Consider the following 25,665-nt stretch of genomic DNA (forward strand, 5'->3'; position numbering starts at 1 on the left):
AAAATGTACTGGCAGAAAATTACCAGGACATTTTCTGTTTTTCTACGGAATATTTTTTTACAGTGTACACTTAGCTAGATTAATGCGATGGTGTTGTGTTTAGTATTATGCTTTGTTTGTTTTTTTGTCTTTTTTGCTTGTTTTCTATTCTTCTCTCAACAGGTGATCCAGGAGATTTTTATTTTTTTTCTCCCCCCCCCTTTCTCACTGTCCCTCCCCCCTTCTGTTTTTCCTTTCCTTCCTCTTTCTTTCTCCCTTTCCTATCCCTCACTCATGTCTGTCCCGTCTGTAACATCTGAAAATAAAATATAATAAATAATAAAAACAAAGATCGACCAAATGGACCAATACGGCAATGCCACGATGATCCATTTGGCAAAGTAAATCCATTGGGTATCCTTGTTGGTCTTCAGACAACAATTCTGATGGCTAAAGAACCAAATGGGACAGGCAGAAAAAAAAAAAAAAGAGAATGTCTCATGACAGTGACGTAAGCGAGTGCGACGTTCGTGACAACAGCTGTGTGCAGATCAACAGTGGATCATATATCGAGTGCAGAGAGAGTATGAGCGTGCAGCGTTTAAAGAGTGGAAGTACTGACCTTACTTTGAGTTTGATTCCATAAAAAGTGACAAAAACATTAGTGTCCGCTGTGCGTGGGAAGAAAACTTCTTTTTACAGCGAAAAAAAACCCCTAAACTTGCGAGCAAGCACCGAGTAGCTACGACGTGATGGGAAACACAGAGAAACTCGCGGATTCTTCCACTGACCACACCTGCACCAGGTTAAACCTCCGCCTGCCCCACTCCTGCTTTACAGGTGAAAATAGAGCAACAGGACCGCTGAGTCTTTGACTTTATTTATTTTCTGCTGTGTTTTACTTGCATCTATTTGAAAGACTGAGTGTAAACACAAAAAAAATTTATTTTATGTGCTGGAATGTGCAGAAAATAGGTTTAAATGTTAAACTAATTTCTTCCAGTCAGAGAATGTTGCAGATAATTTTCAGGTTGTAAATCGTGTTTTTAAAAAGTAACTAAGTAACTAAGTAATTAATTACTTTTGAAAATAAATAATCAGTAAAGTAACGGGATTACTTTTTTGGGGAAGTAATCAGTAATTAGTTACTGATTACTTTTTTCAAGTAACTTGACCAACACTGCTGAGGACCAGATTACTTTAATTATTGTCTGATATATAAAACCTTATTTACACACAGAAACTTTCTGTTTACTGTGTCACCTTATTAGAAAGCTCAAATGTTTTGCAGCTCCATTCAGATGTTTGTGGTCGAATGTTGCTCGGTAATGGCTCTCGTTAAGTAAAGGTTACCAACTCCTGCTCCAGGAGCCTCTTACTAATAATGACAGATTGATAAAAAGCTCGGGGAGAAAGCAAACAACATCACTTTCAAAGTGATTTTTTATTGAGCCCAACTATGGTTGATTGGTTGGCATTTGGGCTGCATCGTTCATTATTCACCAACACACACACACACACACACACACACACACACACACACACACACACACACACACACACCTCTGTGCCTCACTAAATCTAATAACTCTAAAGTCCCCCTCCCTCAGACAGGTGTCCCACACCATATTATTTCCCCCACGCGTGCCCGCCTTGCCTCTCTGAGAGTATACTTGACATTAAAAAGTTTGAGAAGCCTGTAATTCCGCAGCCTTCCAATTCACACGCCACCGACCTGATTACCCATTCAGTGTGAAATGACATTTTGAAAGAGCCCCGGCTCTGACAGGTGGCTCTTTGTTATCATTATTCCAGCGTAACACCCGCTCAGCCCTGCTCACTGTGCTGTGCTGCGGCTTGTGCCAACTGTTCCCACAGAAAAAAAGGCACGGGCGCTCAAGACGCCCATACAAGCACACGCATATTGGATTGTTTAAATCAACACAGCCAGTATGAGGATGAAGTCCTAATCAGCAGAGCAATTAGCCACCGACTCAATGAGAGCTTTCTGGCAAATACATAAGCAAACATAAACAGAGGTGCACGTTTGCACACGCAGCATCTGAAAATGAAACAAAATGAGGTATTGATTGGCTGTCGGAGGGGCAAACAACATCATTTATCCCCCGCGGGATGACACGGAGCACAAAGGAATCAATCCAGAGGAGAACGAGAGGGGAATACATAGACGAAGAGCAAAGGCCAAACAAACGACAGCAGGCCGGCAGTAAACAACGCTACGGCTGATGGTCAAAAGGTTTAGACTGAGCTGCACAGCAACACACATTTTCCTTTTGAACATCTGACTTCATCATTTAGAGTTTTAAACGTTTGATTCGCAAATAATGACTTAACATATCTACTTTGAGCCCCCTTACTTATCATTTTAGAAATGTTTTATGGGACTTCTGTAGTTACCTGCTATAAAGATGTTTGACCACCAGGGGTCTAAGGAGCTTGGAAAGAAAAGCGTCTGGACTTCTTTGACTTGTTGAAGATGTTTCACCTCCGAGAAGCTTCTTTAGTTCTAAGAGTCAAATGGTGGAGAGTCCCAGTACCATTTGACTCTTAGAACTAAAGAAGCTTCTCGTCTTCCTTAGACTACCATGCCCTGGATGACTGAGAACCTTCAGACACCAGAGTGCAACGTTCACCAGAAAGGCTTAGCGTAATAGGACATGCCGTATTTTGTCTAACCTGTGTTTGCATGTGTCCGTGCTTAAACAGTGATTCTACAGCTGGGAGAGGCCCTCTCCTGTCCAACCCCCTCACTCTGTGACCTACGTCTATAAACGGATGGATGGAAGTGCTACATTGACTTTCTGTGCCATCTTGTGGTATGAATTAGTATTACACAAAAGTGCAGCCCGATCCTCGTTCAACTTCAGCCGATGTCTCACAGCGTAAATATTACTGAATGATATTTACTGACTAGAAGTAATAAATAGAGTCATCTTTTCCTTTTAACTTTAACACTGAGCCTGCAAAGCTAAATTTAATTTAAAATATGCATTTGCACTGTGGAAGACTCCAACCTGAGCTGGAGAGACAGAAATCCATCCAGAAAACAGAAGTCTGAAGCACATTAATAATATCACTGTGTGTCTCATAAATTGTAATTGGTAAATAAAAATGTTAAGTTTTTAATGTAGTTCTCCTTTATTCTGAAAGTGGTTTCATATCTTGACTGCTTTCATTTTTACAGCAGATTTATATAAGAAAATGTGATTGGTGAAGGGAGTTACAGCGAGGCACTGATGGGTCCCGGTATGTTTGTCAGTATTATTATTATCGGGGACTGGATTTAGGTTTCACCTGCAGCTACAGGAAGTAGATAATGCTGTGTTTGTTAAATTCAAACCAGTTCATCAAGCAAAAAGTCACTGCTGCTGCTGCTGCTGCTGTGGGCCTTGGGAGGAAATAAACCGGCGAGGAAATGAATAAGTCAAAGTAAACAAGTCGACACCTTGTGCAGATCCATCATTATTAAGCTGCAACGGTGACTGCACAGCCGAGGTTCAATCTTTATGGCTCCGACAGCCAGCTTGCTTTGTTGTGACTGGAGTACCAAACAGACTGTTGGAGTACTGTGCATGCATGCAAAGTCACAGTCATAGCTGTGCGATCAGATGCATGGCTTCTTAAAGCAGTTAACATTATCAATTCAGAAAGTTTACTGCAGTTTTTTTATGATTTTAATGGATAAAAACTCAACTCCTAAATATATACTTAGGACGTTTGAAATACAGTGCATCATAAATAAATAAAATAAGTTTATGACAGAAATTTTTATTTCACTTTTCCTTTGTAAAGTCTGAATTTAGCAACACGGGTGAGGAGAAGACAAAGATCTGATGACTTCGGTGACATTTAAAGTATTAGGGATCTGCTGTATTGGGTGACCAACGTGCTTCGGCTTGTGGTCTTCATCAGGGTCATAAAGTCAGAATCTAGACAGAATTTTTTGGTCTTCTCTGGATTAAACCTGCGAGGCCCTGGAGCAACAGTTTATGTTTGAGCGACGAACAAAATGAACATGTATAAGTAAAAGGAGAGAGCAGCTGAGCAGAAAACCCTCTGCTGTAATGCATCATATCCTCTGCAGAAGACAGGCAAGTGCTCTCTGCTGGAGCAATCACATCTAGTGGTCACACCTGCGTGAGGCTGCCTGTGTGTGTCTCCCTCACACTTGTATGGGGGAGGGAGGTTGACCTGTTGGGTACCTCAGTTCAACTTCTCATTAAAACAGGCTAATTGGAAACACCTGCAGTAGGAAGGACCTATAAAGACAGCAGCATGTCCTGAACACTTGACTCAGAAGCACACTGGTGTTTGGCTGGAGTAGCTGACAGGGCACGACTGCATGCACAGTCCGGTTTGAGGACACAGCGAGTGCAGCTGCAGCAGTCATGGCTGCTCGGTTCCTCATTGCAAGGTACCACGTTTAAATGTGCTTTCATGATCTACACTTCCTGTACTCAGATGTGGACCTTTGTCTGGTTTTATCTTTACTGTATTTGTGCTGTTTGACAGGTTTTTACTGCTTTATGTTTTGAGTGATGTGAACTACTCCTCAGCCTTTCCAGGAGGTGAGCATGCTGAACCCGTGCCAATGATTTATGAAATGATAACTTGCTGTCTGACGTGAAGACTCCAGTGAAGTCATGCCTGCACCCACAGTCTGCAGCATCCCTTTAGAAAATACTTTATTCATTATTCTACAGACTTATGTTGGAGATTTAGGGAGAAAGTCTGACTGGGTACCCGGGAGGGTACCCAGTCAGACTTTCTCATTTCCTTCGCTGGTAACATAACCATTAATGTTCATGCTTTTGTCACAGCCTGATCAAGATGACCACGTTCTCAACCTCCAGTTCAGCTGGCACGGTGTGGTGAAGCCCGTTGGCAGTGCCTTCATCGGCACCAGCCCCGAGTTTGAGATGGCCGTCTTCACCATCGTCTTCCTCATGAACACGGAGAGAAGCACCACAGTTGTGGTCAACATTGACCAGTGTCAGATGGAGCTGGTGGTGATCAGACACGGGCGCTCACTCGGGACGGCGTACCCCAAACTGCTCAGCAGCAACGGCAGACATGTCAGGCAGCACGCGCACTGATGTGATCCGTCATTTTATTCACTTCTGATAAAAACTAATCTTTGTTCAGCAATACGTGGCCTCATTGATAAGGAACTGACCTGCCTAATGTACTGCAAAGGACATTTACATGTATTTCAAGATCACTGTGACCTCAGTAGCTTTCAATAAAATGTTACTTTGGAGTTCAACATTTTTATTTTGCACAGGTTTTTTTTTTTTTTTTTTTTTTTTAGAAAACAAGTCTTTCTAGGCATTTACATTTATTCAATGTAATATATATAGAACAGAACTGTGGCATGACCCTTGTGGGGACAGTAAAAGCGAGATCCCGCAAGTGATGAAAAGTAAAGAAAATCATGTCCTTCCTCCCTGATGAGGCTTCAAAAAAGAAGGTTGTCCTGCTCCTGTCATCCATGCACATACAACCAAGCATAGGACCCACTGAAAACCTGAAATTATTGGATTTTAAAACCAAGCAAAGGTGGTGTTGATACTTTTGACCAGATGTGCACTCATATGGCTGTGGAAGAAAAAACAAGAAATGGCCCCTTTGCGTCTTCTATGGCATGATCATTGTTGGTGTGAACTCGTGGACCATTCACAATAAGAATGCAGTGAAGAGAGGTGACAACCAAATGCAGAGGAGGCATTATATGCAGGCTTTGGCACCGACACTTATCAAACCATTGGCAGAGGCTTCCCTCTTCAAATCTGACAGGTCAACTCACAGTCCTGATCTGTAGCATCCTCGACATCCCTACCCTTGTCACTCTTGCAGGTAAGGCAGGACCAGCAGTAGAAGAAAGTAGTATTCCCTTAGTGAGGTGTGCTGACTGCCCCGCAGGCTTGGACAGGAAGTGTGTCCATGCCATTATTACCCTGCGTGTACTGACAGCATGTAAGGAATGGCTAAGTAAGAGTGGTCCTAGAATTTGCATGTTATCCTTATTTAGGGCAGTGCTTATGGATAAATATCACAAAGTGGTGATTACCAGGGGAATTCATAGGGTGAAGAAAATATTTTAGTCAATTGATCATTTTCACCCACTCAAAAATGCCATTTCTTGTTTCTCTCTCCTGCAGCTGTTCGCATGTAGAACAGCTGTGCCTTCACCAGGGAAGTCTCAAATGTCCCTGGAAGGGCAGGTCAAACCCCAACTTTCCAGTGTCATTATTTTTTGTTTAGGAATTTTTTATTCTCATATTCCTAATTTTTCAGTAACTTTGGAGCATTTCTTTAGGGTCCCCCCATGACATTTGTTTTGTTAGACATGTTGAAAATACCACAGTTGAAAACAAAAGAAGACCACTCTAATTTTTTGTCATAATTTGATATATTTCTGATGTTAGTGATGGTGTTACTCTTTATAGTGACAGTGTTCTAGGGTTAAACATGACAGTGAGTTCAGCACACCGTTACTGTATACCCATTCGTTTCTCCCATACTTGAAACACATTTTAATCAAGAAGCATTAAAATTTATCAGAGTGTGTAAGGGCTGGTGTGTTCTGTTACCTTCAGGAGGGCAACAACTTCCATTTTTCCAGTTAAAAAGGGAAAACAAACAAATAAACAGCAAGTTTGTTTTTATTCATAAATCATGGAAAACTATTTGCACTGGGTGCATGTTTATGCACGGTCTCCAAATTGAACACTAGAAAAAACAATATGTCAGAAATGACAAACTGGGACAGCACGTTCCCCTTCACTCTGCAACTCTCTGTAAGCAAACAGCCTGCACACCTTTACAATGTTTTCTTTCTTCCTTATTGGAGTTATTTCTGAACCAGCTGCCTAATCCAGATCTTATTTCACCTAACTTCATATTTACTCTATCTCTCTATCGCTCTCCTGTTTTCTTTAATGAACTGCTTTGATGAAATTTTCAATTCCATTTTTTTTATATAGTGACAAATTACAACCTTTGACTTTGGAGGGTTGTACTTGGCCTGCTACGCTGGATGTAAGAAGCTCTTCTCTCAACTGATCAACATTCCCAAGGCCACAAGGTGGTCTAGTACATTGGCTGTTGCCTTTTCTGTGTACTGAAATGAGGGGATGCAGATAAATGCAATTGCTGTCGGACTATCCAGTCTTTGAGTGATGACGTGATGAATCCTGTTTCTGGGCCCAAAGTGGTCTGCATTTAATAAAGCTGATGTGTTTTTATCATGTTTTAATGCTTTCTATCTTGTTCTATTTAATCTCAACAAGCCTCTAAAACAGTCAGTGATCACTGTTGGCTTCTCTCAGTTTTTATTAGGCTACTACTAATCATTTTAAAGCTCAGTTTTTAAACCCTCAAGATGTAACTACAGCCCAGCCCATGCAGCAGTATATTAATGACTAACTTCGTATTGTGGATGGATTATCTCAGTGGTTTTCCTGTTTGGTCCATTTACAGCATCCTGCCATGGGATTGCATTTGCCCCTAATCATTGGGAACCCTCACATTAACTTTTATCGAGTGGGAAAAAAGGTTTCCGTTCGTTAGCGTTCCTCCTCCAGCTTTACTGTTTATGTTATGTTAATATAGCTTTGTTGCGCTAGCGATAACGTAGCACATCATTATATACCAGCTAGCCCAACCTCAGTAGCCCTACAAACGTTGCTGCTGTTTAGTTTTCTGTCTTCATTTATGTTGGAAGTGATAGCAGAGCTGTACGTTTTAATTTGTTTCATAAATTACTCAGTCAGAACATGGTATATTATATTTAGATGGCCGCTAGCGAGCTAACTCCCTGCTAACTTCTAACTCCGTTAAATATCATAAATTGTGTTTTCATGGATGTCTGGATGTTAAACTTAATTGTTACACCTGGTAGAACAGCCACACTGATCATTTTATTACAGATGAGAGAATTTAGACAGTTTCTAACTCTCAGTAATGCTGCAGTGATCATTTGACTAAGGGACTTGCAGCGGAGTTTGGGCCCAGACATGGGCAATGACGTCAGACTTAAAGACCGGATAGGAAAACCCCGACATTTTTATCAATCTCAAAAATCACCCCAGACGCTCCGGATGGAATGTGAAAAGTGGACATGTCCGGGGAAAAGAGGACGGTTGGTCACCCTAATCAACTTACCTATGTCACTATACTTAAATATGTAGTATTCTAATACCTGGGAATACCTTAAACCTAGCTGTGGGCTGCACAGGGTTCTCAGGGAGAGCAATATTGAGAGACCAACAAAAGCACCACAAGAGAATAAGAAAACAATCCATAATGCAAAAACACACCAAAACATAACAACTCAAAATACTGGCTCAAACTGACCCAGAACCGTGACAGGTAAGGAGATGTCATTTCAGGACTTAAACCAGACTCTAAGAAATTGCTGTGTCTAATTTTGCGATGCTGCGAGTAACAAACTGGGTTCCGTCTGGAGGTTGAAGAGGAACTCTCCCTCGCCAGGCCGACAGCCGTCTGTGCCACAGTTTATCTCATCTCAGTTTATCTCATGGAGTGCAGGGCTAAATTTAAAATTATTAGGTATTTAAGACAATGTATATATTCTTCTATGACAAAAAATACAAGTGTTCATTTAAGCAAATAAACAGAGCCGTAAGAGATGTTTTTCAGAAATTGTTGTCTTTATTTTGATTTGCAACTAACAAAATTTTTAAAAATTTGTAGTTTTTGTCGTGCTCTCTATTATGTGAACCCCTCACCTAATTTGTTATGTTTTTTAACAAATTAAACCCCAACAATCAAATGATCCCCTGTGAGCAAGCACTAGGCACAGTGGAAAGGAAAAACTCCCTTTAAACAGGAAGAAACCTTTGACAGAACCAGGCTCAGGAAGGGGCAGCCATCTGTCGCGACTGGTTGGGGGGTGAGAGGCAAAAGAAAAGAAAAATGAGAGCACAAGTTAGCTAAATGTTGCGCACGTTGTCTAACATGAACAACGTATGGTTTTCTGGACTGTGGATGAAAAGCAGTCCATCATTACTAGTCTTTAAAAGGGAACTAATCCATCACCAAGGTGGCAATATGGCTCAAGGAGGCCATAGACAGAGTTAAATAGGCAATCACTGTTAAGCATTGAAAAGCCCCAGTAAGCTGCAGGTATAATAAGGCCTACTGCGGCAACACCTAAACCTATTTTAAGTAGGCGTTTGGCACCATGACGCCATGAACCACTAGTCGGAGCCACGTCAGGAGATGGTTCTGAGACAGGACAATCAAGCTCTTCAGGTTGAAGACCAAGATTCTCCTGTGTCGGCACCACATCAGGAGGTGGTTCCAAGGCAGGAAAAAAAAGCTCCTCGGGTTCAGGAGCAAGATTCTCCAGCTGCAGAGGTTCACCAGTGATGTTGTGAACAGCAGCTAATATTTCTTCTTCCTCCTCCCTTCTCAGCTCATCCTTAAGATTATTAATTATTTCTCTTTTCATTTTAAGATGTTCATAAAGTTCATCTATGAGATCTTCGTTATGAACAATCTTGAAATTTTGCTCTTTGACTTTTTCTTTCAGCCAAAATATTTGCAGTGTCAGACTTTCTGTTGTCTTTTCTTGATACTCAAGATTTTGTAAACGTTTCTTGAGATTTGTGTTCGCTGTTTTTAATTTGTTTATCTCAGCAGCAATGCTGCTGTTCTCCTTAAGGAGATATTCTTCCTTTTCCTGAAAGTCACAGTGCATCATTTGAACGGTTTTAACCTGTTCCTGCAATTTAGCCTCCAGAGATTCCACCTGTGACTGTTTGTCATCCAGAGCCTGTCTCACCCGACGCTGAAGAGTACAGATTTCTTTTTTCAGCTCAACTATCTGTTCAGTCTTGTGATCTATTTCTCTATTCTGTTTTTCTATTATCTCTTCTTTTTTTGATATTTTATGGTGAGCTTCTCCCACTTGGTGCTCAAGTCTCACTAACGCTTCCTTGAGATGTGCGTTCTCTTTCTTCTGTTCATTTCTCTCCCTTTCAATCTGAGACAACTCAGCAACAATGTTGCTGTTCTGCTCAAGCAGAGATGCTTCCTTTTCCTGAAATTCATGGAGCATCATCCGAAAGGTTCTAACCTCTGCTTGCAAATTTTTATTCTCTGCAACAATTAGAGCTTGGATGTTATCTGACTGTTGAGTCACTTCTTCAAGCTCAACCATGCTTTCCCTAAAGTGGACATTCCTGTCATGCACATCTGTACTCATTTGTTCACGCTCATTTTTAAAGCGATAGTAATTCTTTTTGTAATATTTCTTTTCGCGCTTTAGGGTGCTTAACTCCAACTGGAGTTCTTGTATTTTCATTTGAAGGTCCCTAGGCTCCGATATTTCTCTCTCCACTAACCCACATAGTTCGATTGATTCCGCTGGAATCGCTCTGTCGGACTGTGAATTATTGACTATTTCTCGTGACATTTCTTTAAAAGCTTAATGCAATGTGTCGAAAGAAAAATACGTGTGCTTAATTATTTAACTTTAAAATAGTCCCTTTCTGAAAGGTTTCTGGTTTGCTAAACACAACTCGCTGTTTCTGAAAATGTTCCAAGTAAAACTGTGTTTGCAACGGTGAAGAGGGGGTATTTATAGACTTTCGTGGCTGCGAATTTGACGTCAGCGCTCTTTGAGCCTTTGATCCTTTGATTCTTTGGAACGTGATGTCACAGCAGGGGGCGTGGCCAGGATTTTTGGTCGAGGCGTCACATTAGCAGGCCAAGCAAATGTTTGCTGTATGGTCGGTCATATTATTCGTATGGTACAGTACGGAGCCCCGCAAGGGACATGGGAGAAAAAAATGAGAAGAACTTTTGCGAGCGCTCGCAAAAGTTACTCGGGATCTTGCAAAAGTTTTGCGAGCGTCCGCAAAAGATCCTGCTACTTTTTGATGGCGGTTCTGTTGAAGGGTGCGGTACGGTACGGAGCAGAAATGGAGGAGGATTTAGAACATTTCCTGCGGTCAAGAGAGGTCCCACAAGAGGACATCATACACATGCATCAAGACAAAGTACGTATAAAATTCCGTAAGTCAAAGAACAAGACAGCATAAAACACCGGGGTTGAGAAGGCGAGTAACTTGTTGAAAAACACTTGTTGTATATGCAAGCCTTTAATGTTAACTCTTGTAAATATGTTCAGGTTAATTAACATAACTGGTTAAGTGCACATATGTTTTGAAATTTCATAAAGTTATCTGGCTGTGCCGTTACCATGGTAACGTGGACGCCACTGTAATACATCCTTTTACTCTTGTAAGTGAGACATGTAGGCTGAAAATAAAGAGGTGTATCTTTTTTCAATGTCTTAAAATCTATTGACATATTTTGTAGACTTTTTAAGAACATTCATGATTTTTAATAGGCTAAGGTAAAAGATTGAAGAAGAGTCTCATGAACTTGAAGGGTTAATGTGTCTGCTGTCAATTATTGCAGTACTTGCACAAATAAATTTCAAACATATTCAGAACATTGATATTTTAGAATCTGTATAATTCATTTACATTTCTTATGGAAAGTGCATGTTTTTTCTTGTACCCAGGACCATGGACTGAATATCATCGCACAAGGTTTGCCTTTAGATTCAAGCAACCAACTTTCCCCATCAAATTCAGGAGATCCACAGAGCCCCCTACGTGTATCAATTGGCAGGATAAAGGTTGTTGATGATCTTTTGAATGTATTTATGGACAGTAGCATAATGAATGTGACTTTAAAGTTGAACTTTGTAAATGAAAATGCTGTTGATGACGCTGGGGTGTCAAGGGAGGTTTACACTGCATTTTGGGAGCAATTTTTGGAACAGTGTGAAGGTGAAACTGAACGAGTTCCAAGGCTGAGGCCAGACGTTTGTGAGGCTAAAAGGCAAGCAGTTGGGCAGATATGGGTGAAAAGGCTTACTAGATCATGGTGTCTTTCCTGTGAGGCTGTCAAAAGGCATCAGTTGATGTAGACATTCTGATTACCGTACATCGTTTCTCAACTATCTCCCTCCTGTTGAGAGATCAGCTGTTGAGAAAGTTCTAAAAGGCACATTGGATGAAAATGATGAAGAGGACCTGCTTCACCTTTTCTACAAGGATGGGTTCCCACTTCCCATCACCTAAGAACAACATGCATCCTGCCATTGAAACAATGGCTCATAAGGCCATTCTCCAAGAGCCAAAGTATATAATGGATTGCTTCTCCACACCCATGGCACGTCTGCAGCTGAAACTGTCAGACAAGGAAAGTGTGTTGTCTCTGTATGAGACAAAGAAGGCCACAGGCAAAAGAGTAGTGCAGCTATTTGAAACAACAAAATTGATACTGTCTCAGGGAGAACAGACAACCTTTAACCATCTTCAGCGTTATGTCAAAAACACTGATGAACCAAAGCTGAAAAAATCCTGCACTTCTGCACAGGATCTTCTGTGATCTGTGTTGACAAAATTTGTGTGTGCTTTAATGCTGAAACTGGGCTCAACAGAAGGCCTGTTGCTCATACCTGTGGAGCTACCCTTGAAGTGCCATTTACTTACAGTTCTTATCCTGAATTTTGTACCGGGTTCGACAATGTCCTTTCCAGCAATTACTTTGAAATGGACATCATTTGAACTTGATGTGTGTACTAATGGTTACAGCTGTAATTGTTATATGTATGATTATCCTTGAGTTCATAAATTCTGTCTTTTTTTTTTATTTATCATTGAAGCATTTGATACATTCAGCCGTATAGTGAGCAGTCATCAATTTAATTTTCCGATGGTTTAGTTGTATGTTACCTCAGATTTCACAAGGACTTTTCATTGTTTAAAATGCTTTGAAAATGACTTTTCCTCTGCTAATGTGTTTCCTCTTTTTTGATAAATGAGTGCAAATAAAAGCAGCTCCAGTTATTCAGATATTTTAAGATAAAATAAATGTTTTAACTGTTCTCAATTTTCTTCCATGGTCCATATTTTTTAGTCCATCCATCTCTTAAACGTTAATGTTGATTCAGAACAAAACCCTTACTTTAGCTTGATGCTGAGAAACTGAACTTTTTAACATGGGGTTCTATGAGGGCTGGCTGGCTTTTGAATCCAGCACACCAGAGCCTGACCAGAAACTGGTCGCTCCTGATATGGGCGTCACTTATGGCTGCCGTAATAGCATTTGAGCTTCTGATGAGGTCACGCATGAGGCGTTTTCATAATAAGACACGAAACGAATGCTGAATAAAATTTGAAATGTTTCTGCTGAGCTATTTAACAAGTCAGCAGCGCCGCTGTGTGGCCAAATGAGCGTACTGCATCAAAAATCAAACGAGACGCTGAAAATGAGAGACGTGGATAGTTTTCCATTGTTTCTAATGCAGGACGCTTCGCACAGCATCACGCACACAGACAAAATTCTTTTAAAATAAATTATGTTAAAACGTTGAATTATGTTAATCAATGATGCGACAAAGTAAAAATACTCCATTACTGTACTCATGTAGAGTTACAGTATTCGAGAATTCTCCTGAGAGCTTTGGTTTTACACCAAACATCTGAAGTCAAACGTCTCCACTGCAGTGCCTTGCGGTCAGCAGCGGATCAATTCCCATGACAAAGTGGTCAGGATTCTACAGAGCATCCTGGTATTACCTCACCCTGTGAGGATTTTAATATGTCAGATTATATTCTTTTTTTTATATATATACATTTGTCAACAGAACACAAGTTTCCACTGAAATCACAGAAAACATACCTGACAGAATCCTTTGGTTGTTCCATATCCACCTGCACAGGAAACACCGGCAGGAAGACCAGGCCAGTGTTTCTTACAGACCTTTGGTTCAATGGCAGACACGTCCACCACCGTCGGCTCATCAACAGGTTCGCCATCAGTTTCAGTTTTTCCCCATCCAGCCACCTGACACACTTGATTTTCTTTTAGGTTTATTTCAGCACGTGGAGGCTGAATTGTTTGTACTCTGTGAACTAATCGAACGTTCACACACAACTGGAGACACAACATGAAGTAAAAAATAGAAACACATTTTCATGTAAAAACTCTTTTAAAAATATAATTATTCTACAAATACATCACATGAAACTGATGCTGCTTTCAATGATGTCATTAGCATGTTCAGTGTTTTCGTATCCTTCATGGATTTCATTTTCTCTCAATCTTTACTTTGGGATGATCAGTGTGTGCGGTCACTGTGTGAGTAATCATTGAGAGGGAATTAAAAATGTCAACAATTTTAAACTGATATCTTTATTTCTCATTAGGCAATCGTCACAAGCAGGTTAATGTCAGCATTGCTGTAACCAACGGCTGTCAGAAGTCAAAGGTCATTTTTATTTGATGCTATTGCACTTAATTGTGTTTTATTTTCCCTCGAAATAACATCTGCCTTATCAATAACTTAGAGTGATCTGATCAATAAACACAAGTTTGAAAAAGTTTGTTTTTGGATGAACTTCATGAACAGGAAATCTAACTCACAACCGGTCACAGTGTGCAGCAGTGAGCACAAAGTCTTCAGTGATGAGGAATTCTCCACAGACATGTTGACCCTTGTTATTCTGAACTGATCCCATGTAGGGTATCGAGTTGTCCGGAGCTTTTGTTCCATGAAAAATTCCTGTTGAAAACTCTGGTAAATTAAAAAAAAAGAAGATGATAAAGTTAGTGTGCCGTTTACAGCCGTAAGATAAATCAGGTATATTTGATGTTCACACTGATGCCTTGTAGACATGGTAGAAAACAAAGAAGAAACTTGTGAAGACAGTGCATGGTGCCAGCAGGACACTCAAACTGTCCTTTACTCAGTAGAAAGACTTTTATACATCACGCGTCTTAGTTTGAAGGCTGGTCTATCGTTATCATCTCGACTTCCTGTCATGCCAACCTCTCTGCAGTGCAGGTTTGATTTACCATTATCTAATGTCAAAAGGGGGATGGTGCGTTACAAGGCAGCAAGAGAGACAGAAAGGCAGGAGAGTTCAGGTAAGAGTTGGATTTTAAATAGAGGGTTCTGTGTGCGGGCAGGCAGAGATGAGGATCCAAATGCAGGACTCAAACACAGAATTGTAACTCAAAACCTCAGCTTTATTGCTGGAGAAATTAAAACATGAACTGAACAAGGGTAGTGAACACGAAAATATTGACCACAGTATAAAACACACATCCGACGGTACGATGCGGCACTGAGCAAGGGCAAACACAGGGCTAATATACACAGGGAAGTAATCAGGGAATGGAAAACAGGAAACAGGGAAACAATACACACTAAACTAACACTAAACTAAGACACGGACTGGACAGAGAGAGACAGACTAGACACTGAACTAAACCAGCAAAAAACATGAGAACACAAAACCTAAGAACTAATCCCTAAACAAGAATAACTAAAACATAGATTAATAATCATCATCATCATAACCAACAAAAGCACCACAAGAGAATAAGAAAACAATCCATAATGCAAAAACACACCAAAACATAACAACTCAAAATACTGGCTCAAACTGACCCAGAACCGTGACAGGTAAGGAGATGTCATTTCAGGACTTAAACCAGACTCTAAGAAATTGCTGTGTCTAATTTTGCGATGCTGCGAGTAACAAACTGGGTTCCGTCTGGAGGTTGAAGAGGAACTCTCCCTCGCCAGGCCGACAGCCGTCTGTGCCACAGTTTATCTCATCTCAGTTTATCTCATGGAGTGCAGGGCTAAATTTAAAATTATTAGGTATTTAAGACAATGTATATATTCTTCTATGACAAAAAATACAAGTGTTCATTTAAGCAAATAAACAGAGCCGTAAGAGATGTTTTTCAGAAATTGTTGTCTTTATTTTGATTTGCAACTAACAAAATTTTTAAAAATTTGTAGTTTTTGTCGTGCTCTCTATTATGTGAACCCCTCACCTAATTTGTTATGTTTTTTAACAAATTAAACCCCAACAATCAAATGATCCCCTGTGAGCAAGCACTAGGCACAGTGGAAAGGAAAAACTCCCTTTAAACAGGAAGAAACCTTTGACAGAACCAGGCTCAGGAAGGGGCAGCCATCTGTCGCGACTGGTTGGGGGGTGAGAGGCAAAAGAAAAGAAAAATGAGAGCACAAGTTAGCTAAATGTTGCGCACGTTGTCTAACATGAACAACGTATGGTTTTCTGGACTGTGGATGAAAAGCAGTCCATCATTACTAGTCTTTAAAAGGGAACTAATCCATCACCAAGGTGGCAATATGGCTCAAGGAGGCCATAGACAGAGTTAAATAGGCAATCACTGTTAAGCATTGAAAAGCCCCAGTAAGCTGCAGGTATAATAAGGCCTACTGCGGCAACACCTAAACCTATTTTAAGTAGGCGTTTGGCACCATGACGCCATGAACCACTAGTCGGAGCCACGTCAGGAGATGGTTCTGAGACAGGACAATCAAGCTCTTCAGGTTGAAGACCAAGATTCTCCTGTGTCGGCACCACATCAGGAGGTGGTTCCGAGGCAGGGAAACCTCCAGCAGAACCAGGCTCAGGAGGGGACAGTCAACTGCTGGGACTGGTTGGGGGGGAGGGTGAAAAAAGAAAAAAGATGAAGAAGGTGGAGAATATGTGTTAGGGGGGACAGGAGAGGTGAAAAGTAAGATGGATCACAGGTGGAGGAGGACGAGGCTAAATCATCTGAATAAGCGGCAGAACCAGCCTTTTTTCTTCTTTTTCAGGTATTTTTCCATGAGCTCGTTCTCCAGGATAAGGGTTCTCAATTGATCATTTGTTTCTGCATTCTGCTGCTCGAGTTGCTGGCATCTTTGCTCCATTTCTTTTAAAGTTTCTTGTTTTTTTCTAAGCTTTTCTGTCAGGTCTTTGTATGCTGCCTCCTCCATTAGATTTGCCTTGCACATGTCTGTATTTCTCTCTTGCTTTTTGTTGTGCATCTCTTCTAACAGCTCATTTTTTCTCTGGATTTCTTGACTCGTACGCTGCAGGTCTTCATGTATTTTCTCTTGTTGTTGCTTTTGTGCCTGCATTTCAATTATTTGGCTCTTCAAGTCATTGGACTTCAACAACATCTCCTTAATGACCGCTGAGTGTTTCCTCTTCATTCCATCAATCCTACGCTGCATCTTTGAACATCGTTTTTCCAGTATTTCCTTTTCTCTTTGCAGTTCAGGTGTTTCATTACAAAATTCTAGATGCCTTCTCTCAAAGTCCCGGAGAATACGTTCTTCTTCTTCCTGTTGCTTTTTTTCTTCAAGAAGCTTTTTATTTTTGCACTTTGTTTTACCAAACCTGACTATCAGATCGTTGTACAATTTCTGTGTGGCTTTGAGTTCGTCCTGCATTTGTATTTCCTTTTCTCTTTGCAGTTTAAGTGTTTCGTCATATTCTTTATTATAAAATTCTTGCAATTCTAGATGCCTTCTCTCAAAGTCCTGGATAATACGTTTTTCTTCTTCCTGTTGCTTTTTTTCTTCAAGAAGCTCTTCATTTTTGCGCTTTGTTTCACCAAACCTGACTATCAGATCGTTGTACAATTTCTGCATGGCTTTGAGTTCGTCCTGCATTTGTATTTCCTGTTCAGTCTTCTGTTGGTGGATTTTTTCAATTGTTTTCTCCGCTTCGTTGAGCTTTCCTCGAAGCACCTGATTCTGTTTCTCAATGTTTTGGAGATCCCACTGTATCTCCTCAATATTAGCTTTCTTTCGTTGAAGCTGGGCAGATGTTTCTTTTAATTCAGCACTCTGTGTTCCTGATGAAAGAAAACGAGAAAAGATCTTCTCTCGTCCTTCATCAAACTTCACTCCCGAGCCCTCATTGATCATTTTTATATCAGGCTGGCGTTGCTGTTTTTCTTCCAGGTCTTTATTTCGTGCTTCCAGTTGTCTGCACTTTTCCTCTAGTTGAAGCTTCTCTTCTTCAATTTGTTTAATTTTGTAATGTAGGTCAGATTTTTCCTTCTGACTTTCATGTAATGCTCTTTGGACTGATAAGACACCATCCGTGGTAATTTCTCCTGGAGAGATTGGCCGGCCAGAACACAAAGGACAGGCAGCATAATCTTTTTGTCTTTGTTGGCGTTTTCGTGGAGGCATGTTGGAGCCTGTGCACAGTGACTCTGAAAAGGCTTAGAAATATTTCCAAATGTATCTCTGGTCGAACGTTTGAAGGCTGTGAACAAACTGATTTTAAAATTGCTGCTTCTGATCCCTATTTAAGGACTTTCGTGGCTGCGAATTTGACGTCAGCGCTCTTTGAGCCTTTGATCCTTTGTTCGATCACAGGATCACATGACAGCTGTGCGTAATTCTGCGCATGCTCAGAGAATACACATTGAGATGCACGGTTTTGTTTTGTTTTGAATTTTTTTAAATACCCTGAAAACAGTGTTGCCAACTTAGCGATTTTGTCGCTATATTTAGAGAGTTTTCAAACCCCCCTTAGCGTCGTTTTTTTTTTTCTAAAAAGCGACTAGCGACAAATCTGGCGACTTTTTCTGGTGTTATTGGAGGCTTATTTATGACGACTTTTGACGTGAAAGCGCTTGTTGCTCTTACTATCAACAAGCAGCGGGTGCTGCCGTGGGCACATCGCTCGTGCCAAAGCGCTCACAGGCGGAGGATAGTCCTCCTCCAGCCGCTATCAGGGCAGGAGATGTTCACGTGCGTCCAAACTGCAAATGAATCGCGCACGAGCAAAACCGCCGCTCCCGCACTGACTGTAACGCAGTCAATTCTTCTTTTACTGTTATGCTGTTTTGTGGATCACAAGGTTTAAAACTACGAGGGCCGGTGTCTTTTAGATCTCACCCTGGGTCAACACACCTGAATCAAATGATTAGTTCATTACCAGCCCCCTGGAGAACTTCAAGACATGTTGAGGAGGTAATTTAGCCATTTGAATCAGCTGTGTTGGTTCAAGGATACATCTAAAACCTGCAGGACACCAGCACTCGAGGCCTGGAGTTGCCTACCCCTGGTCTATATGATCTGGTCAGAGAGGCTGACTGCATCACCGCTGATGATGAGTACTAGCGGTTCTGAGACAGGAGAATCAAGCTCTTCAGGTTGAGGACCAAGATTCTCCTGTGTCGGCACCACATCAGTAGATGGTTCTGAGACTGGAGAAACAAGCTCCTCGGGTTCAGGAGCATAAAGAACGAGCTGACATTTTTCTCACGGAACCAGCGATCAGCTCAACAGACCCTCAGTTTACCTGCATGCATCCTCCTCCTCATCTGTCAGCTGTTTAACACCTGCTGCTAATTCAAGAAACACGCCTGCGTTACCTGGTGATAGTAACTGGGCAGCCGGTACTCGATATAAAGCAATGTCAGCGCATTTTTCTGCACAAGATAAGTAAATATAGTGTTTTCCCAGAGCTGCTGGAGCTTGTTTCCTTACAGAGCACTTTATAGGCGAAGCAGCTTCATCAGCGGCTGATGTCCAATCACCGGCACACAGCTTTGAAACCTCACCTTAGTTTTAGCTCTCAGTGGTTAAACGCATGACTTCATTCACTCAGGTTCTGTCTGTCGGGTCACGTTTACTTCGCTGTTTTATTTACAACTGAGCAAATCGGTTTGGCTGAGGTTAAAGTTACAAACTCAAATTGTCGGAACAGGTTTGCTCGTTTCTTGGATTCATTTGGTGATTTATTAAATGTATAACTGTTATTCTAATCTGCTGCTGAGTCTCTTACACTTTTCTTTATGCTGTATATTTTCACGTCTCTGGAATAGTTGGCAGTTAGATAGTCAGCTGGGAAACTCTGTGTTAACTCATGGAGCTGAGGATATCGTGGATATGCTGACCTCGCTCCGTGGTGTACAGGGCCGTTTACCCTCATGATTAATATTCACAATAAAAATATTAGCCGAACATCATGAAGTCTGTATGTGTTTCATAGTGTCGAACAACCTTTGTACAGTTAAAGCCAGCAGTTACTACATGACGGAAACACCAACGTTATCTCTTTTATGCGTTTATACACAGGTCACGCTGATTACTGAACAAAAACCCAAAGATCAGATGTTAAACAGATTTATTTGCTCTCTCTCCTCCTTAAACATGTTTTTAATGTTAGTTATAATTCAGAATTGGCGACTGAAACACGTAGGACACATAAGAACATCAGGAAATAAAACACTGATAAATATAACCTCAGTAAAAGAAGTCAGCGGGGGTTATTACAGCTGTGTACCGGGGGTCCAGCGATGGACTTGTGGTTCTGTGAACAGCACAAATGCCAGGTGACTGTGAAATAACTAACAGCACTTCTTCCACAAATGAAGCCAGTAACTTACTATCCTAAAAGATTAGCCCTAGTTGCTTGTGCTTTACCTCCATGCGTGAGATCAGTATGTGCAGCAGCTTAAGCTGTACAATGTTTCAGGAAATAGTTCATTTCACCTTTTGACACTGTTAGTTCCACACGAGGTACACGAGAGATGCAGTAGCCTTGGTAAAAGTTGTAATATGATCGAGAGCACATCAATAATTCAAGTCTGTGAAAGGAGAGGTTTAAGAGTGTCCTTTTATTATTTACACTGGTGCAAGTTGTGTAGTATGTTATCCAGGCAGTCTTTTCTTTCACTCCCCACTTCAGATGATAAAGCTGTTGGTCACTAAACGTCTCTCAGTGTACTTTTTCAGGACTTTAAAGATATTGGGGTAAAGTTGTGATGCCTCATGTCCAAATCAGCAGGCTTAATTCAGTCAAAGGTATTTAAACAGATTGCAGTAAAACGAATCTACTGATGTGTTAATTGCACTGCCGTCCTTGCTCTGTATTTCTAATGTGACAGCTGCACACTTGGAGCTCCACTGCTTTAACGTGACAGCAGACTTTCATTCAGTGAGGTGGAAACTCTACAGGTTGCATTTACGACGCATTGTAATCAGTCATCGTAAGCTTGGCTGTTTCACTGGTGTTTTATTACCTTTTTACTCCAGTAATCACTTTAAAAGGTCAAGTTCTTCCCTGTTAAATTTGGAAAAGAACAATTGTAACTGTAGATGGTATAAAAATGCATGAATATTATGCTTTGCCTGAGTGGATCAAGCAAATTAAGCGATTTCTTCTCTGATGTTAAAAAGGTATAAGAATGCAAAGGTCTACGACACTGGTTTAAACTCAAGACTGAAGTTGTATCCAAACAATACTGAGAAACTGAAGATGTACATGTGTTTTCAACCTGATAATCTGTATTCTTACCCATGTTCTCTCTCAGCCACAAGTCCTGTGCAGCCTAGAGCGTGGCAGGGTGGAAGAGGGGAACACGATGTGTATGGAAGTCCTCGTCCTTTCCAGTACATGAGGGCTCTGCGGCCGACAGATCCAAAGATCAACCCTAATGTGCGCGATCAGGTCCAAGTCCAATCCCCGAGCTCGTATCAGCCACGCTCTAATATTCCCGCCCACAGACCCATGGAAACTTATCCGCTCCAGCCTCAAGCACACAGAAACCACCTTGTGGCCAAGCCCAGGAGCTTTGACTTGAGCCTGAGGATTCCTTTTGCTCAGTCTCGTGATGGTGCTAATCCTCCTCGGTACGGACCAAGCGGCTTTATTATTGACAACAGTTTTAATAATCCCGGCAGACGCCATGGCCATGACGCTTCCAAGCTGGGCTACCAGTTCAGCTTATCCGTTCCCTTTTCACGAGGTTCTCCACGCCGCCAGGAACATCACGGCGGACATCGACACAGGCCTGAGGAAGCTGATTTGGGTCACCAAAGACCGCAGGTTTATGTGCCGCCTCATACAAGGCCGCACCCCAACGAGCAGCAGCAGCATCATCATCATCGTGAGCATCATCATCGTGAGCATCATCATCGTGACGAAGGCCGCCCTGGTCGGGTCTCTGCATTTCCGGAGCCAGATGGACTGGAACGCCCATCAAGGCCGCGCCATCCTCAGAGATATGTCGACCCTTACAGTGGCTACTACAACTCCCACATGAATCCTACGTGGAACGACTACTGGTGGTATTACCATGGACCTCACTGGGGTCATGTAAAGCATCCATCTTCTGACCCTTGGCCAAATTTCCATCGGTCAGCTTCAGACTGACATGGATGGAAGAGACGAGCCAAACTCGCAGGGCTCAGGTGGGTCACTGGTTTTTGGATATTACAACATGGCATTTCTTGATGGTTAAAACCTGTTCCTCATATTTCTTCCTCCTCCACAGCTCTACAGTGCAACAAGGATCTCCTGTATTTATCTAAAATAAAGTGTGAAAGCTCTCCTGCAGTTTCTCTCGTCTTCTGTCAGGTTGAAAGAATAGCTGAACATTTGGATTGAGGTTGATCTTTAGAGCTAATGACATTCATGTGTTTGCAAGCAAGAAGCAACAAGTCTATGCCCAAATATTAAAAGCCACTGACTCTGCAGCTCACTAAATATTTGGGTGATGTACATTTTGAACTGCATCTAGAGATGCAACTGAGCCCAGTATTTCACAATTATCGCAGGCTTGACACAAAATCAAGTGTCCTGTCTTTGAGCCAACTCTAGCCCTCACTTTCACTAGAGCTGCCATTTAAAAGTCCCCGAGAGTGAATCAGACGTTCCATCCTTCAGTAGTTGCTTGCATACAAACTTGAAATGGTTTTGGAACTTTAGTCGAGTGCCTGTCATAAGATTTTAATATTGCTACTCCTTAATCCAGTGCATCATTGTGGAAGAACTGTAAAATGGTTCTACTTCAAGTATTCTGTGCTGGCTGACAGTGGGGCTGATGGTAGGGGGAGTGGCAGAACATCTGTAAAGATGTGTTTGAGGGTTTTGTTAAAAGCTGAACCTCCAAGGTTTGCAAAAGTCAATAGCAATGCACAAAACACAAAGTCCATCATTATTCAAATAAGTTTCTTTAAAGAGGTTGAAGCACAGCAGTGACGCATCACAGCATAAAGGAAATGTGCAACAGACTAGAAAAATGCAGCAGTGCACTGGCACAATGAACGTCCACTAGGTGACAGGTACGTGCTCTGCAAGAGCAATCGCCTAAAACATGTGTTTGAAGGAACTGGTGAGCAGAAATTGAATTGTATGTTGGTGCTCTGTTTTGCAGAGAGCAGCAGGTTTCTCCAGAATGTGAGATCTACCTGGAACATCAAAAAAAAAAAAGCAGTGGGGCTCTTATGGCTTGGTGCACTGACGCCAGTAGTCTACAATGGGTTGTTTCAAAGGTTTCCACATCTCAGCCAACAACTGAAACAGTATTTTATTAAGCTGATGACATCTGAACCTCAGTGGTACAAGAGGCTCCTCCCACCAGTGTGTGGGTGTGTCTCAGTGTCAGAGAAGCTTTTAAATGCAGAGAGAAGAGAATGGCAAGACTTTTATACACATTTCCCCTCATGATTGCTCTTGAAGGCCACAGCATCCATAAATATTATTTTTCATCTCTTGCTATAGAGGATTATAGCTGCTATAAAGCAAACAAATTAACAATGAACTTAGGAAAAACTTCCATTCACTACTGTTCACTTCTTTCATGTTGGTTTTGGACTGTAGATCAATAAAGTTGTTTAGCTTGACTGTTTTGTTCTAACTGCAGCCACGATCTAATGTTGCCACCAAATGGCCAAAGGAGACTGTTCTACTCCAGCCTCCACCACAGAAGAAATATCAATCCCCAAAGCCCAAAAGCTATGAATTTGGTCTGAGAATTCCTTATTTTGATCTTTTGGTCAGAAATGAAGAGGGGGATTTGTCCAGTGAAGGACGTGATGGTGGAAATGATAAGATAAGATAAGATAACCTTTATTAGTCCCACACGTGGGAAATTTGTTTTGTCACAGCAGGAAGTGGACAGTGCAAAAGTTATGACGCAAAAATTAGAATACAATAAGAATAAATACAGTACACAGCTGTACAGAATAGAATAAAATAAAATACTATATACAGTAGAATAAAATAGAATAAAAATATACAATAAGATAAAAATAGAATACGAATGCTATATACAACTGAGTAAAAATACAACGATGACAGAAAGGATTATTGCACTTAGTATTATTGCATATGTATGGATGTGTGTGCTTGATCAGTTAAAGTCTTTATTATGGAGTCTGACAGCAGTGGGGAGGAAAGACCTGCGAAATCTCTCCGTCCCACACCGTGGGTGCCGCAGTCTCCCACTGAAGGAGCTGCTCAGTGCTGTCACAGTCTGCTGCATGGGGTGGGAGACGTTGTCCAACAGGGATGACAGCTTAGCCGCCATTCTCCTGTCACTCACCACCTCCACTGGGTCCAGAGGGCATCCTAGAACAGAGCTGGCCCTTCGGATCACCCTGTTCAGTCTCTTCCTGTCCCCAGCAGAGATGCTGCCGCCCCAGCAGACCACACCATAAAAGATAGCAGAAGCCACCACAGAGTCATAGAAGGTCTTCAGGAGTGGGCCCTCCACCCCAAACGACCTGAGTCTCCGCAGCAGGTACAGCCTGCTCTGCCCTTTCCTGTAGAGGGCGTCTGAGTTATGAGTCCAGTCCAGTCTGTTGTTCAGATGAACACCAAGGTACCTGTAGCTGTCCACAGCCTCAATGTCCATACCTTGGATGTTCAGTGGTTGCAGTGGAGAATGCTTGTGCCTGCGGAAGTCTACCACCAGCTCCTTGGTTTTACTGTCGTTGATCTGGAGGTAGTTCAGCTGGCACCAGTCCACAAAGTCTTGAGTCAGTCCTCTGTACTCCTTGTCGTCCCCATCAGTGATGAGGCCGACTATTGCAGAGTCATCAGAGAACTTCTGCAGGAAGCACTGGGTGGAATTGTGGGAGAAGTCTGCAGTGTAGATGGTGAAGAGGAACGGAGCCAGAACCGTTCCCTGTGGGGCCCCCGTACTGCAGACGACCCTGTCCGACACACAGCCCTGAGTCCTCACATACTGTGGTCGGTCGGTGAGGTAGTCCAGGATCCAGGTAGTGAGGTGATGGTCCACTCCAGAGTTCTCCAGCTTGTCCTTCAGAACCGAGGGAAGAATGGTGTTGAAGGCACTGGAGAAATGCTCCTGCTGTCCCCAAACCAGGTCAAACCGACTTATCTGTTCCCTCTTCATCAGTACAGATATGATTGGATCAAGGCAACCCTTCTTGAACTAGTGCCTCCGAAACACAGGAGCAGACTCATGAGCCAGGTCATGTAAAACCACAAAGTCCCACTCTGCATGAAACAGAAGGCCTTTCTTCAACTGTGAAACCACACTGCAATAGACTTTTGAGCCAAGTAGAAAACGAGTTAAAGAAGGAAAATGAAAGAAAAATAAGATGTTCTTTGTGTACAGGCTGTGATCAGCTGATCTGGGCTACTGCTGCTCTGAGGTTTACTGCTCTTTGTGGATTTACACAACCGAATTTAACAAGATGTCAGCAGGTGTTTTATGAGTTGTACTATTCCATCCTCTACACTGACAGTTTGTTTTTCCGCACGTTTCACAGTATGAAGAAACACGATGTCACATGTACAGATCGGTATCTCATTGAAAACCACGAGGCTTTACATTTGCAGTTGATCAAATCCCACTGAGCAGAGGTTAATGATAACATCTCTTCTTCCTCTCCTGTCCTGTCTTTCTTATCTTTCTTTGAGTCTCGTGGGTGTTTGGTTGGAGGAGCTGGAAGTTGGGCTTTCTGGATCCACGGCTGACAGGGCAGCTGTGCTGCACAGTCCAGCTCAGCGCTCGCAGCTG

The 25,665-nt window shown here is 41.9% G+C and overlaps 3 protein-coding genes and 1 pseudogene across 3 annotated transcripts; 2 read left to right on the forward strand and 2 right to left on the reverse strand.

Annotated features, from left to right (window-relative positions):
* Positions 1 to 4,266: 4,266 nt before the first annotated feature.
* LOC146666854 (uncharacterized) lies at positions 4,267 to 22,225 on the forward strand. Its single transcript, XM_085411431.1, has 4 exons — positions 4,267 to 4,414; positions 4,513 to 4,568; positions 21,205 to 22,084; positions 22,168 to 22,225. Exons 1-3 carry the CDS (start codon positions 4,389 to 4,391, stop codon positions 22,044 to 22,046), a joined length of 924 nt encoding a protein of 307 aa, XP_085267557.1. The 5' UTR covers positions 4,267 to 4,388; the 3' UTR covers positions 22,047 to 22,084; positions 22,168 to 22,225.
* LOC146666855 (uncharacterized) lies at positions 9,041 to 10,444 on the reverse strand. Its single transcript, XM_085411488.1, has one exon. The coding sequence runs from the start codon at positions 10,442 to 10,444 to the stop codon at positions 9,041 to 9,043; it is 1,404 nt and encodes a 467-aa protein (XP_085267614.1).
* Positions 10,685 to 12,939, forward strand: LOC146666856 (uncharacterized; annotated as a pseudogene).
* LOC146666857 (chymotrypsin-like elastase family member 1) lies at positions 13,599 to 14,696 on the reverse strand (the record flags this gene model as incomplete). The annotated part of the gene is made up of 3 exons (XM_085411489.1): positions 13,599 to 13,634; positions 13,732 to 14,008; positions 14,476 to 14,696. Coding segments are annotated over 3 exons (534 nt in total), but the record flags the coding sequence as incomplete, so codon positions are not given.
* Positions 22,226 to 25,665: the final 3,440 nt, after the last annotated feature.

The sequence above is a fragment of the Rhamphochromis longiceps genome, linkage group LG7 (genome assembly GCF_057381845.1).
Source record: "Rhamphochromis longiceps isolate RC_006_pf linkage group LG7, R_longiceps_female_GT1.1, whole genome shotgun sequence".
Classification (NCBI taxonomy): domain Eukaryota; kingdom Metazoa; phylum Chordata; class Actinopteri; order Cichliformes; family Cichlidae; genus Rhamphochromis; species Rhamphochromis longiceps.

What these genes read in the sequence shown, in the direction of transcription:
- LOC146666854 (XM_085411431.1), top strand. Translation starts at nt 4,389, where the DNA reads ATGGCTGCTCGGTTCCTCATTGCAAG. An exon ending in GCTCGGTTCCTCATTGCAAG is followed by an intron (nt 4,415 to 4,512) that starts GTACCACGTTTA and finishes GCTGTTTGACAG; the next exon opens with GTTTTTACTGCTTTATGTTT. An exon ending in CTCCTCAGCCTTTCCAGGAG is followed by an intron (nt 4,569 to 21,204) that starts GTGAGCATGCTG and finishes GTTCTCTCTCAG; the next exon opens with CCACAAGTCCTGTGCAGCCT.
- LOC146666855 (XM_085411488.1), bottom strand. Translation starts at nt 10,444, where the DNA reads ATGTCACGAGAAATAGTCAATAATTCACAGTCCGACAGAGCGATTCCA.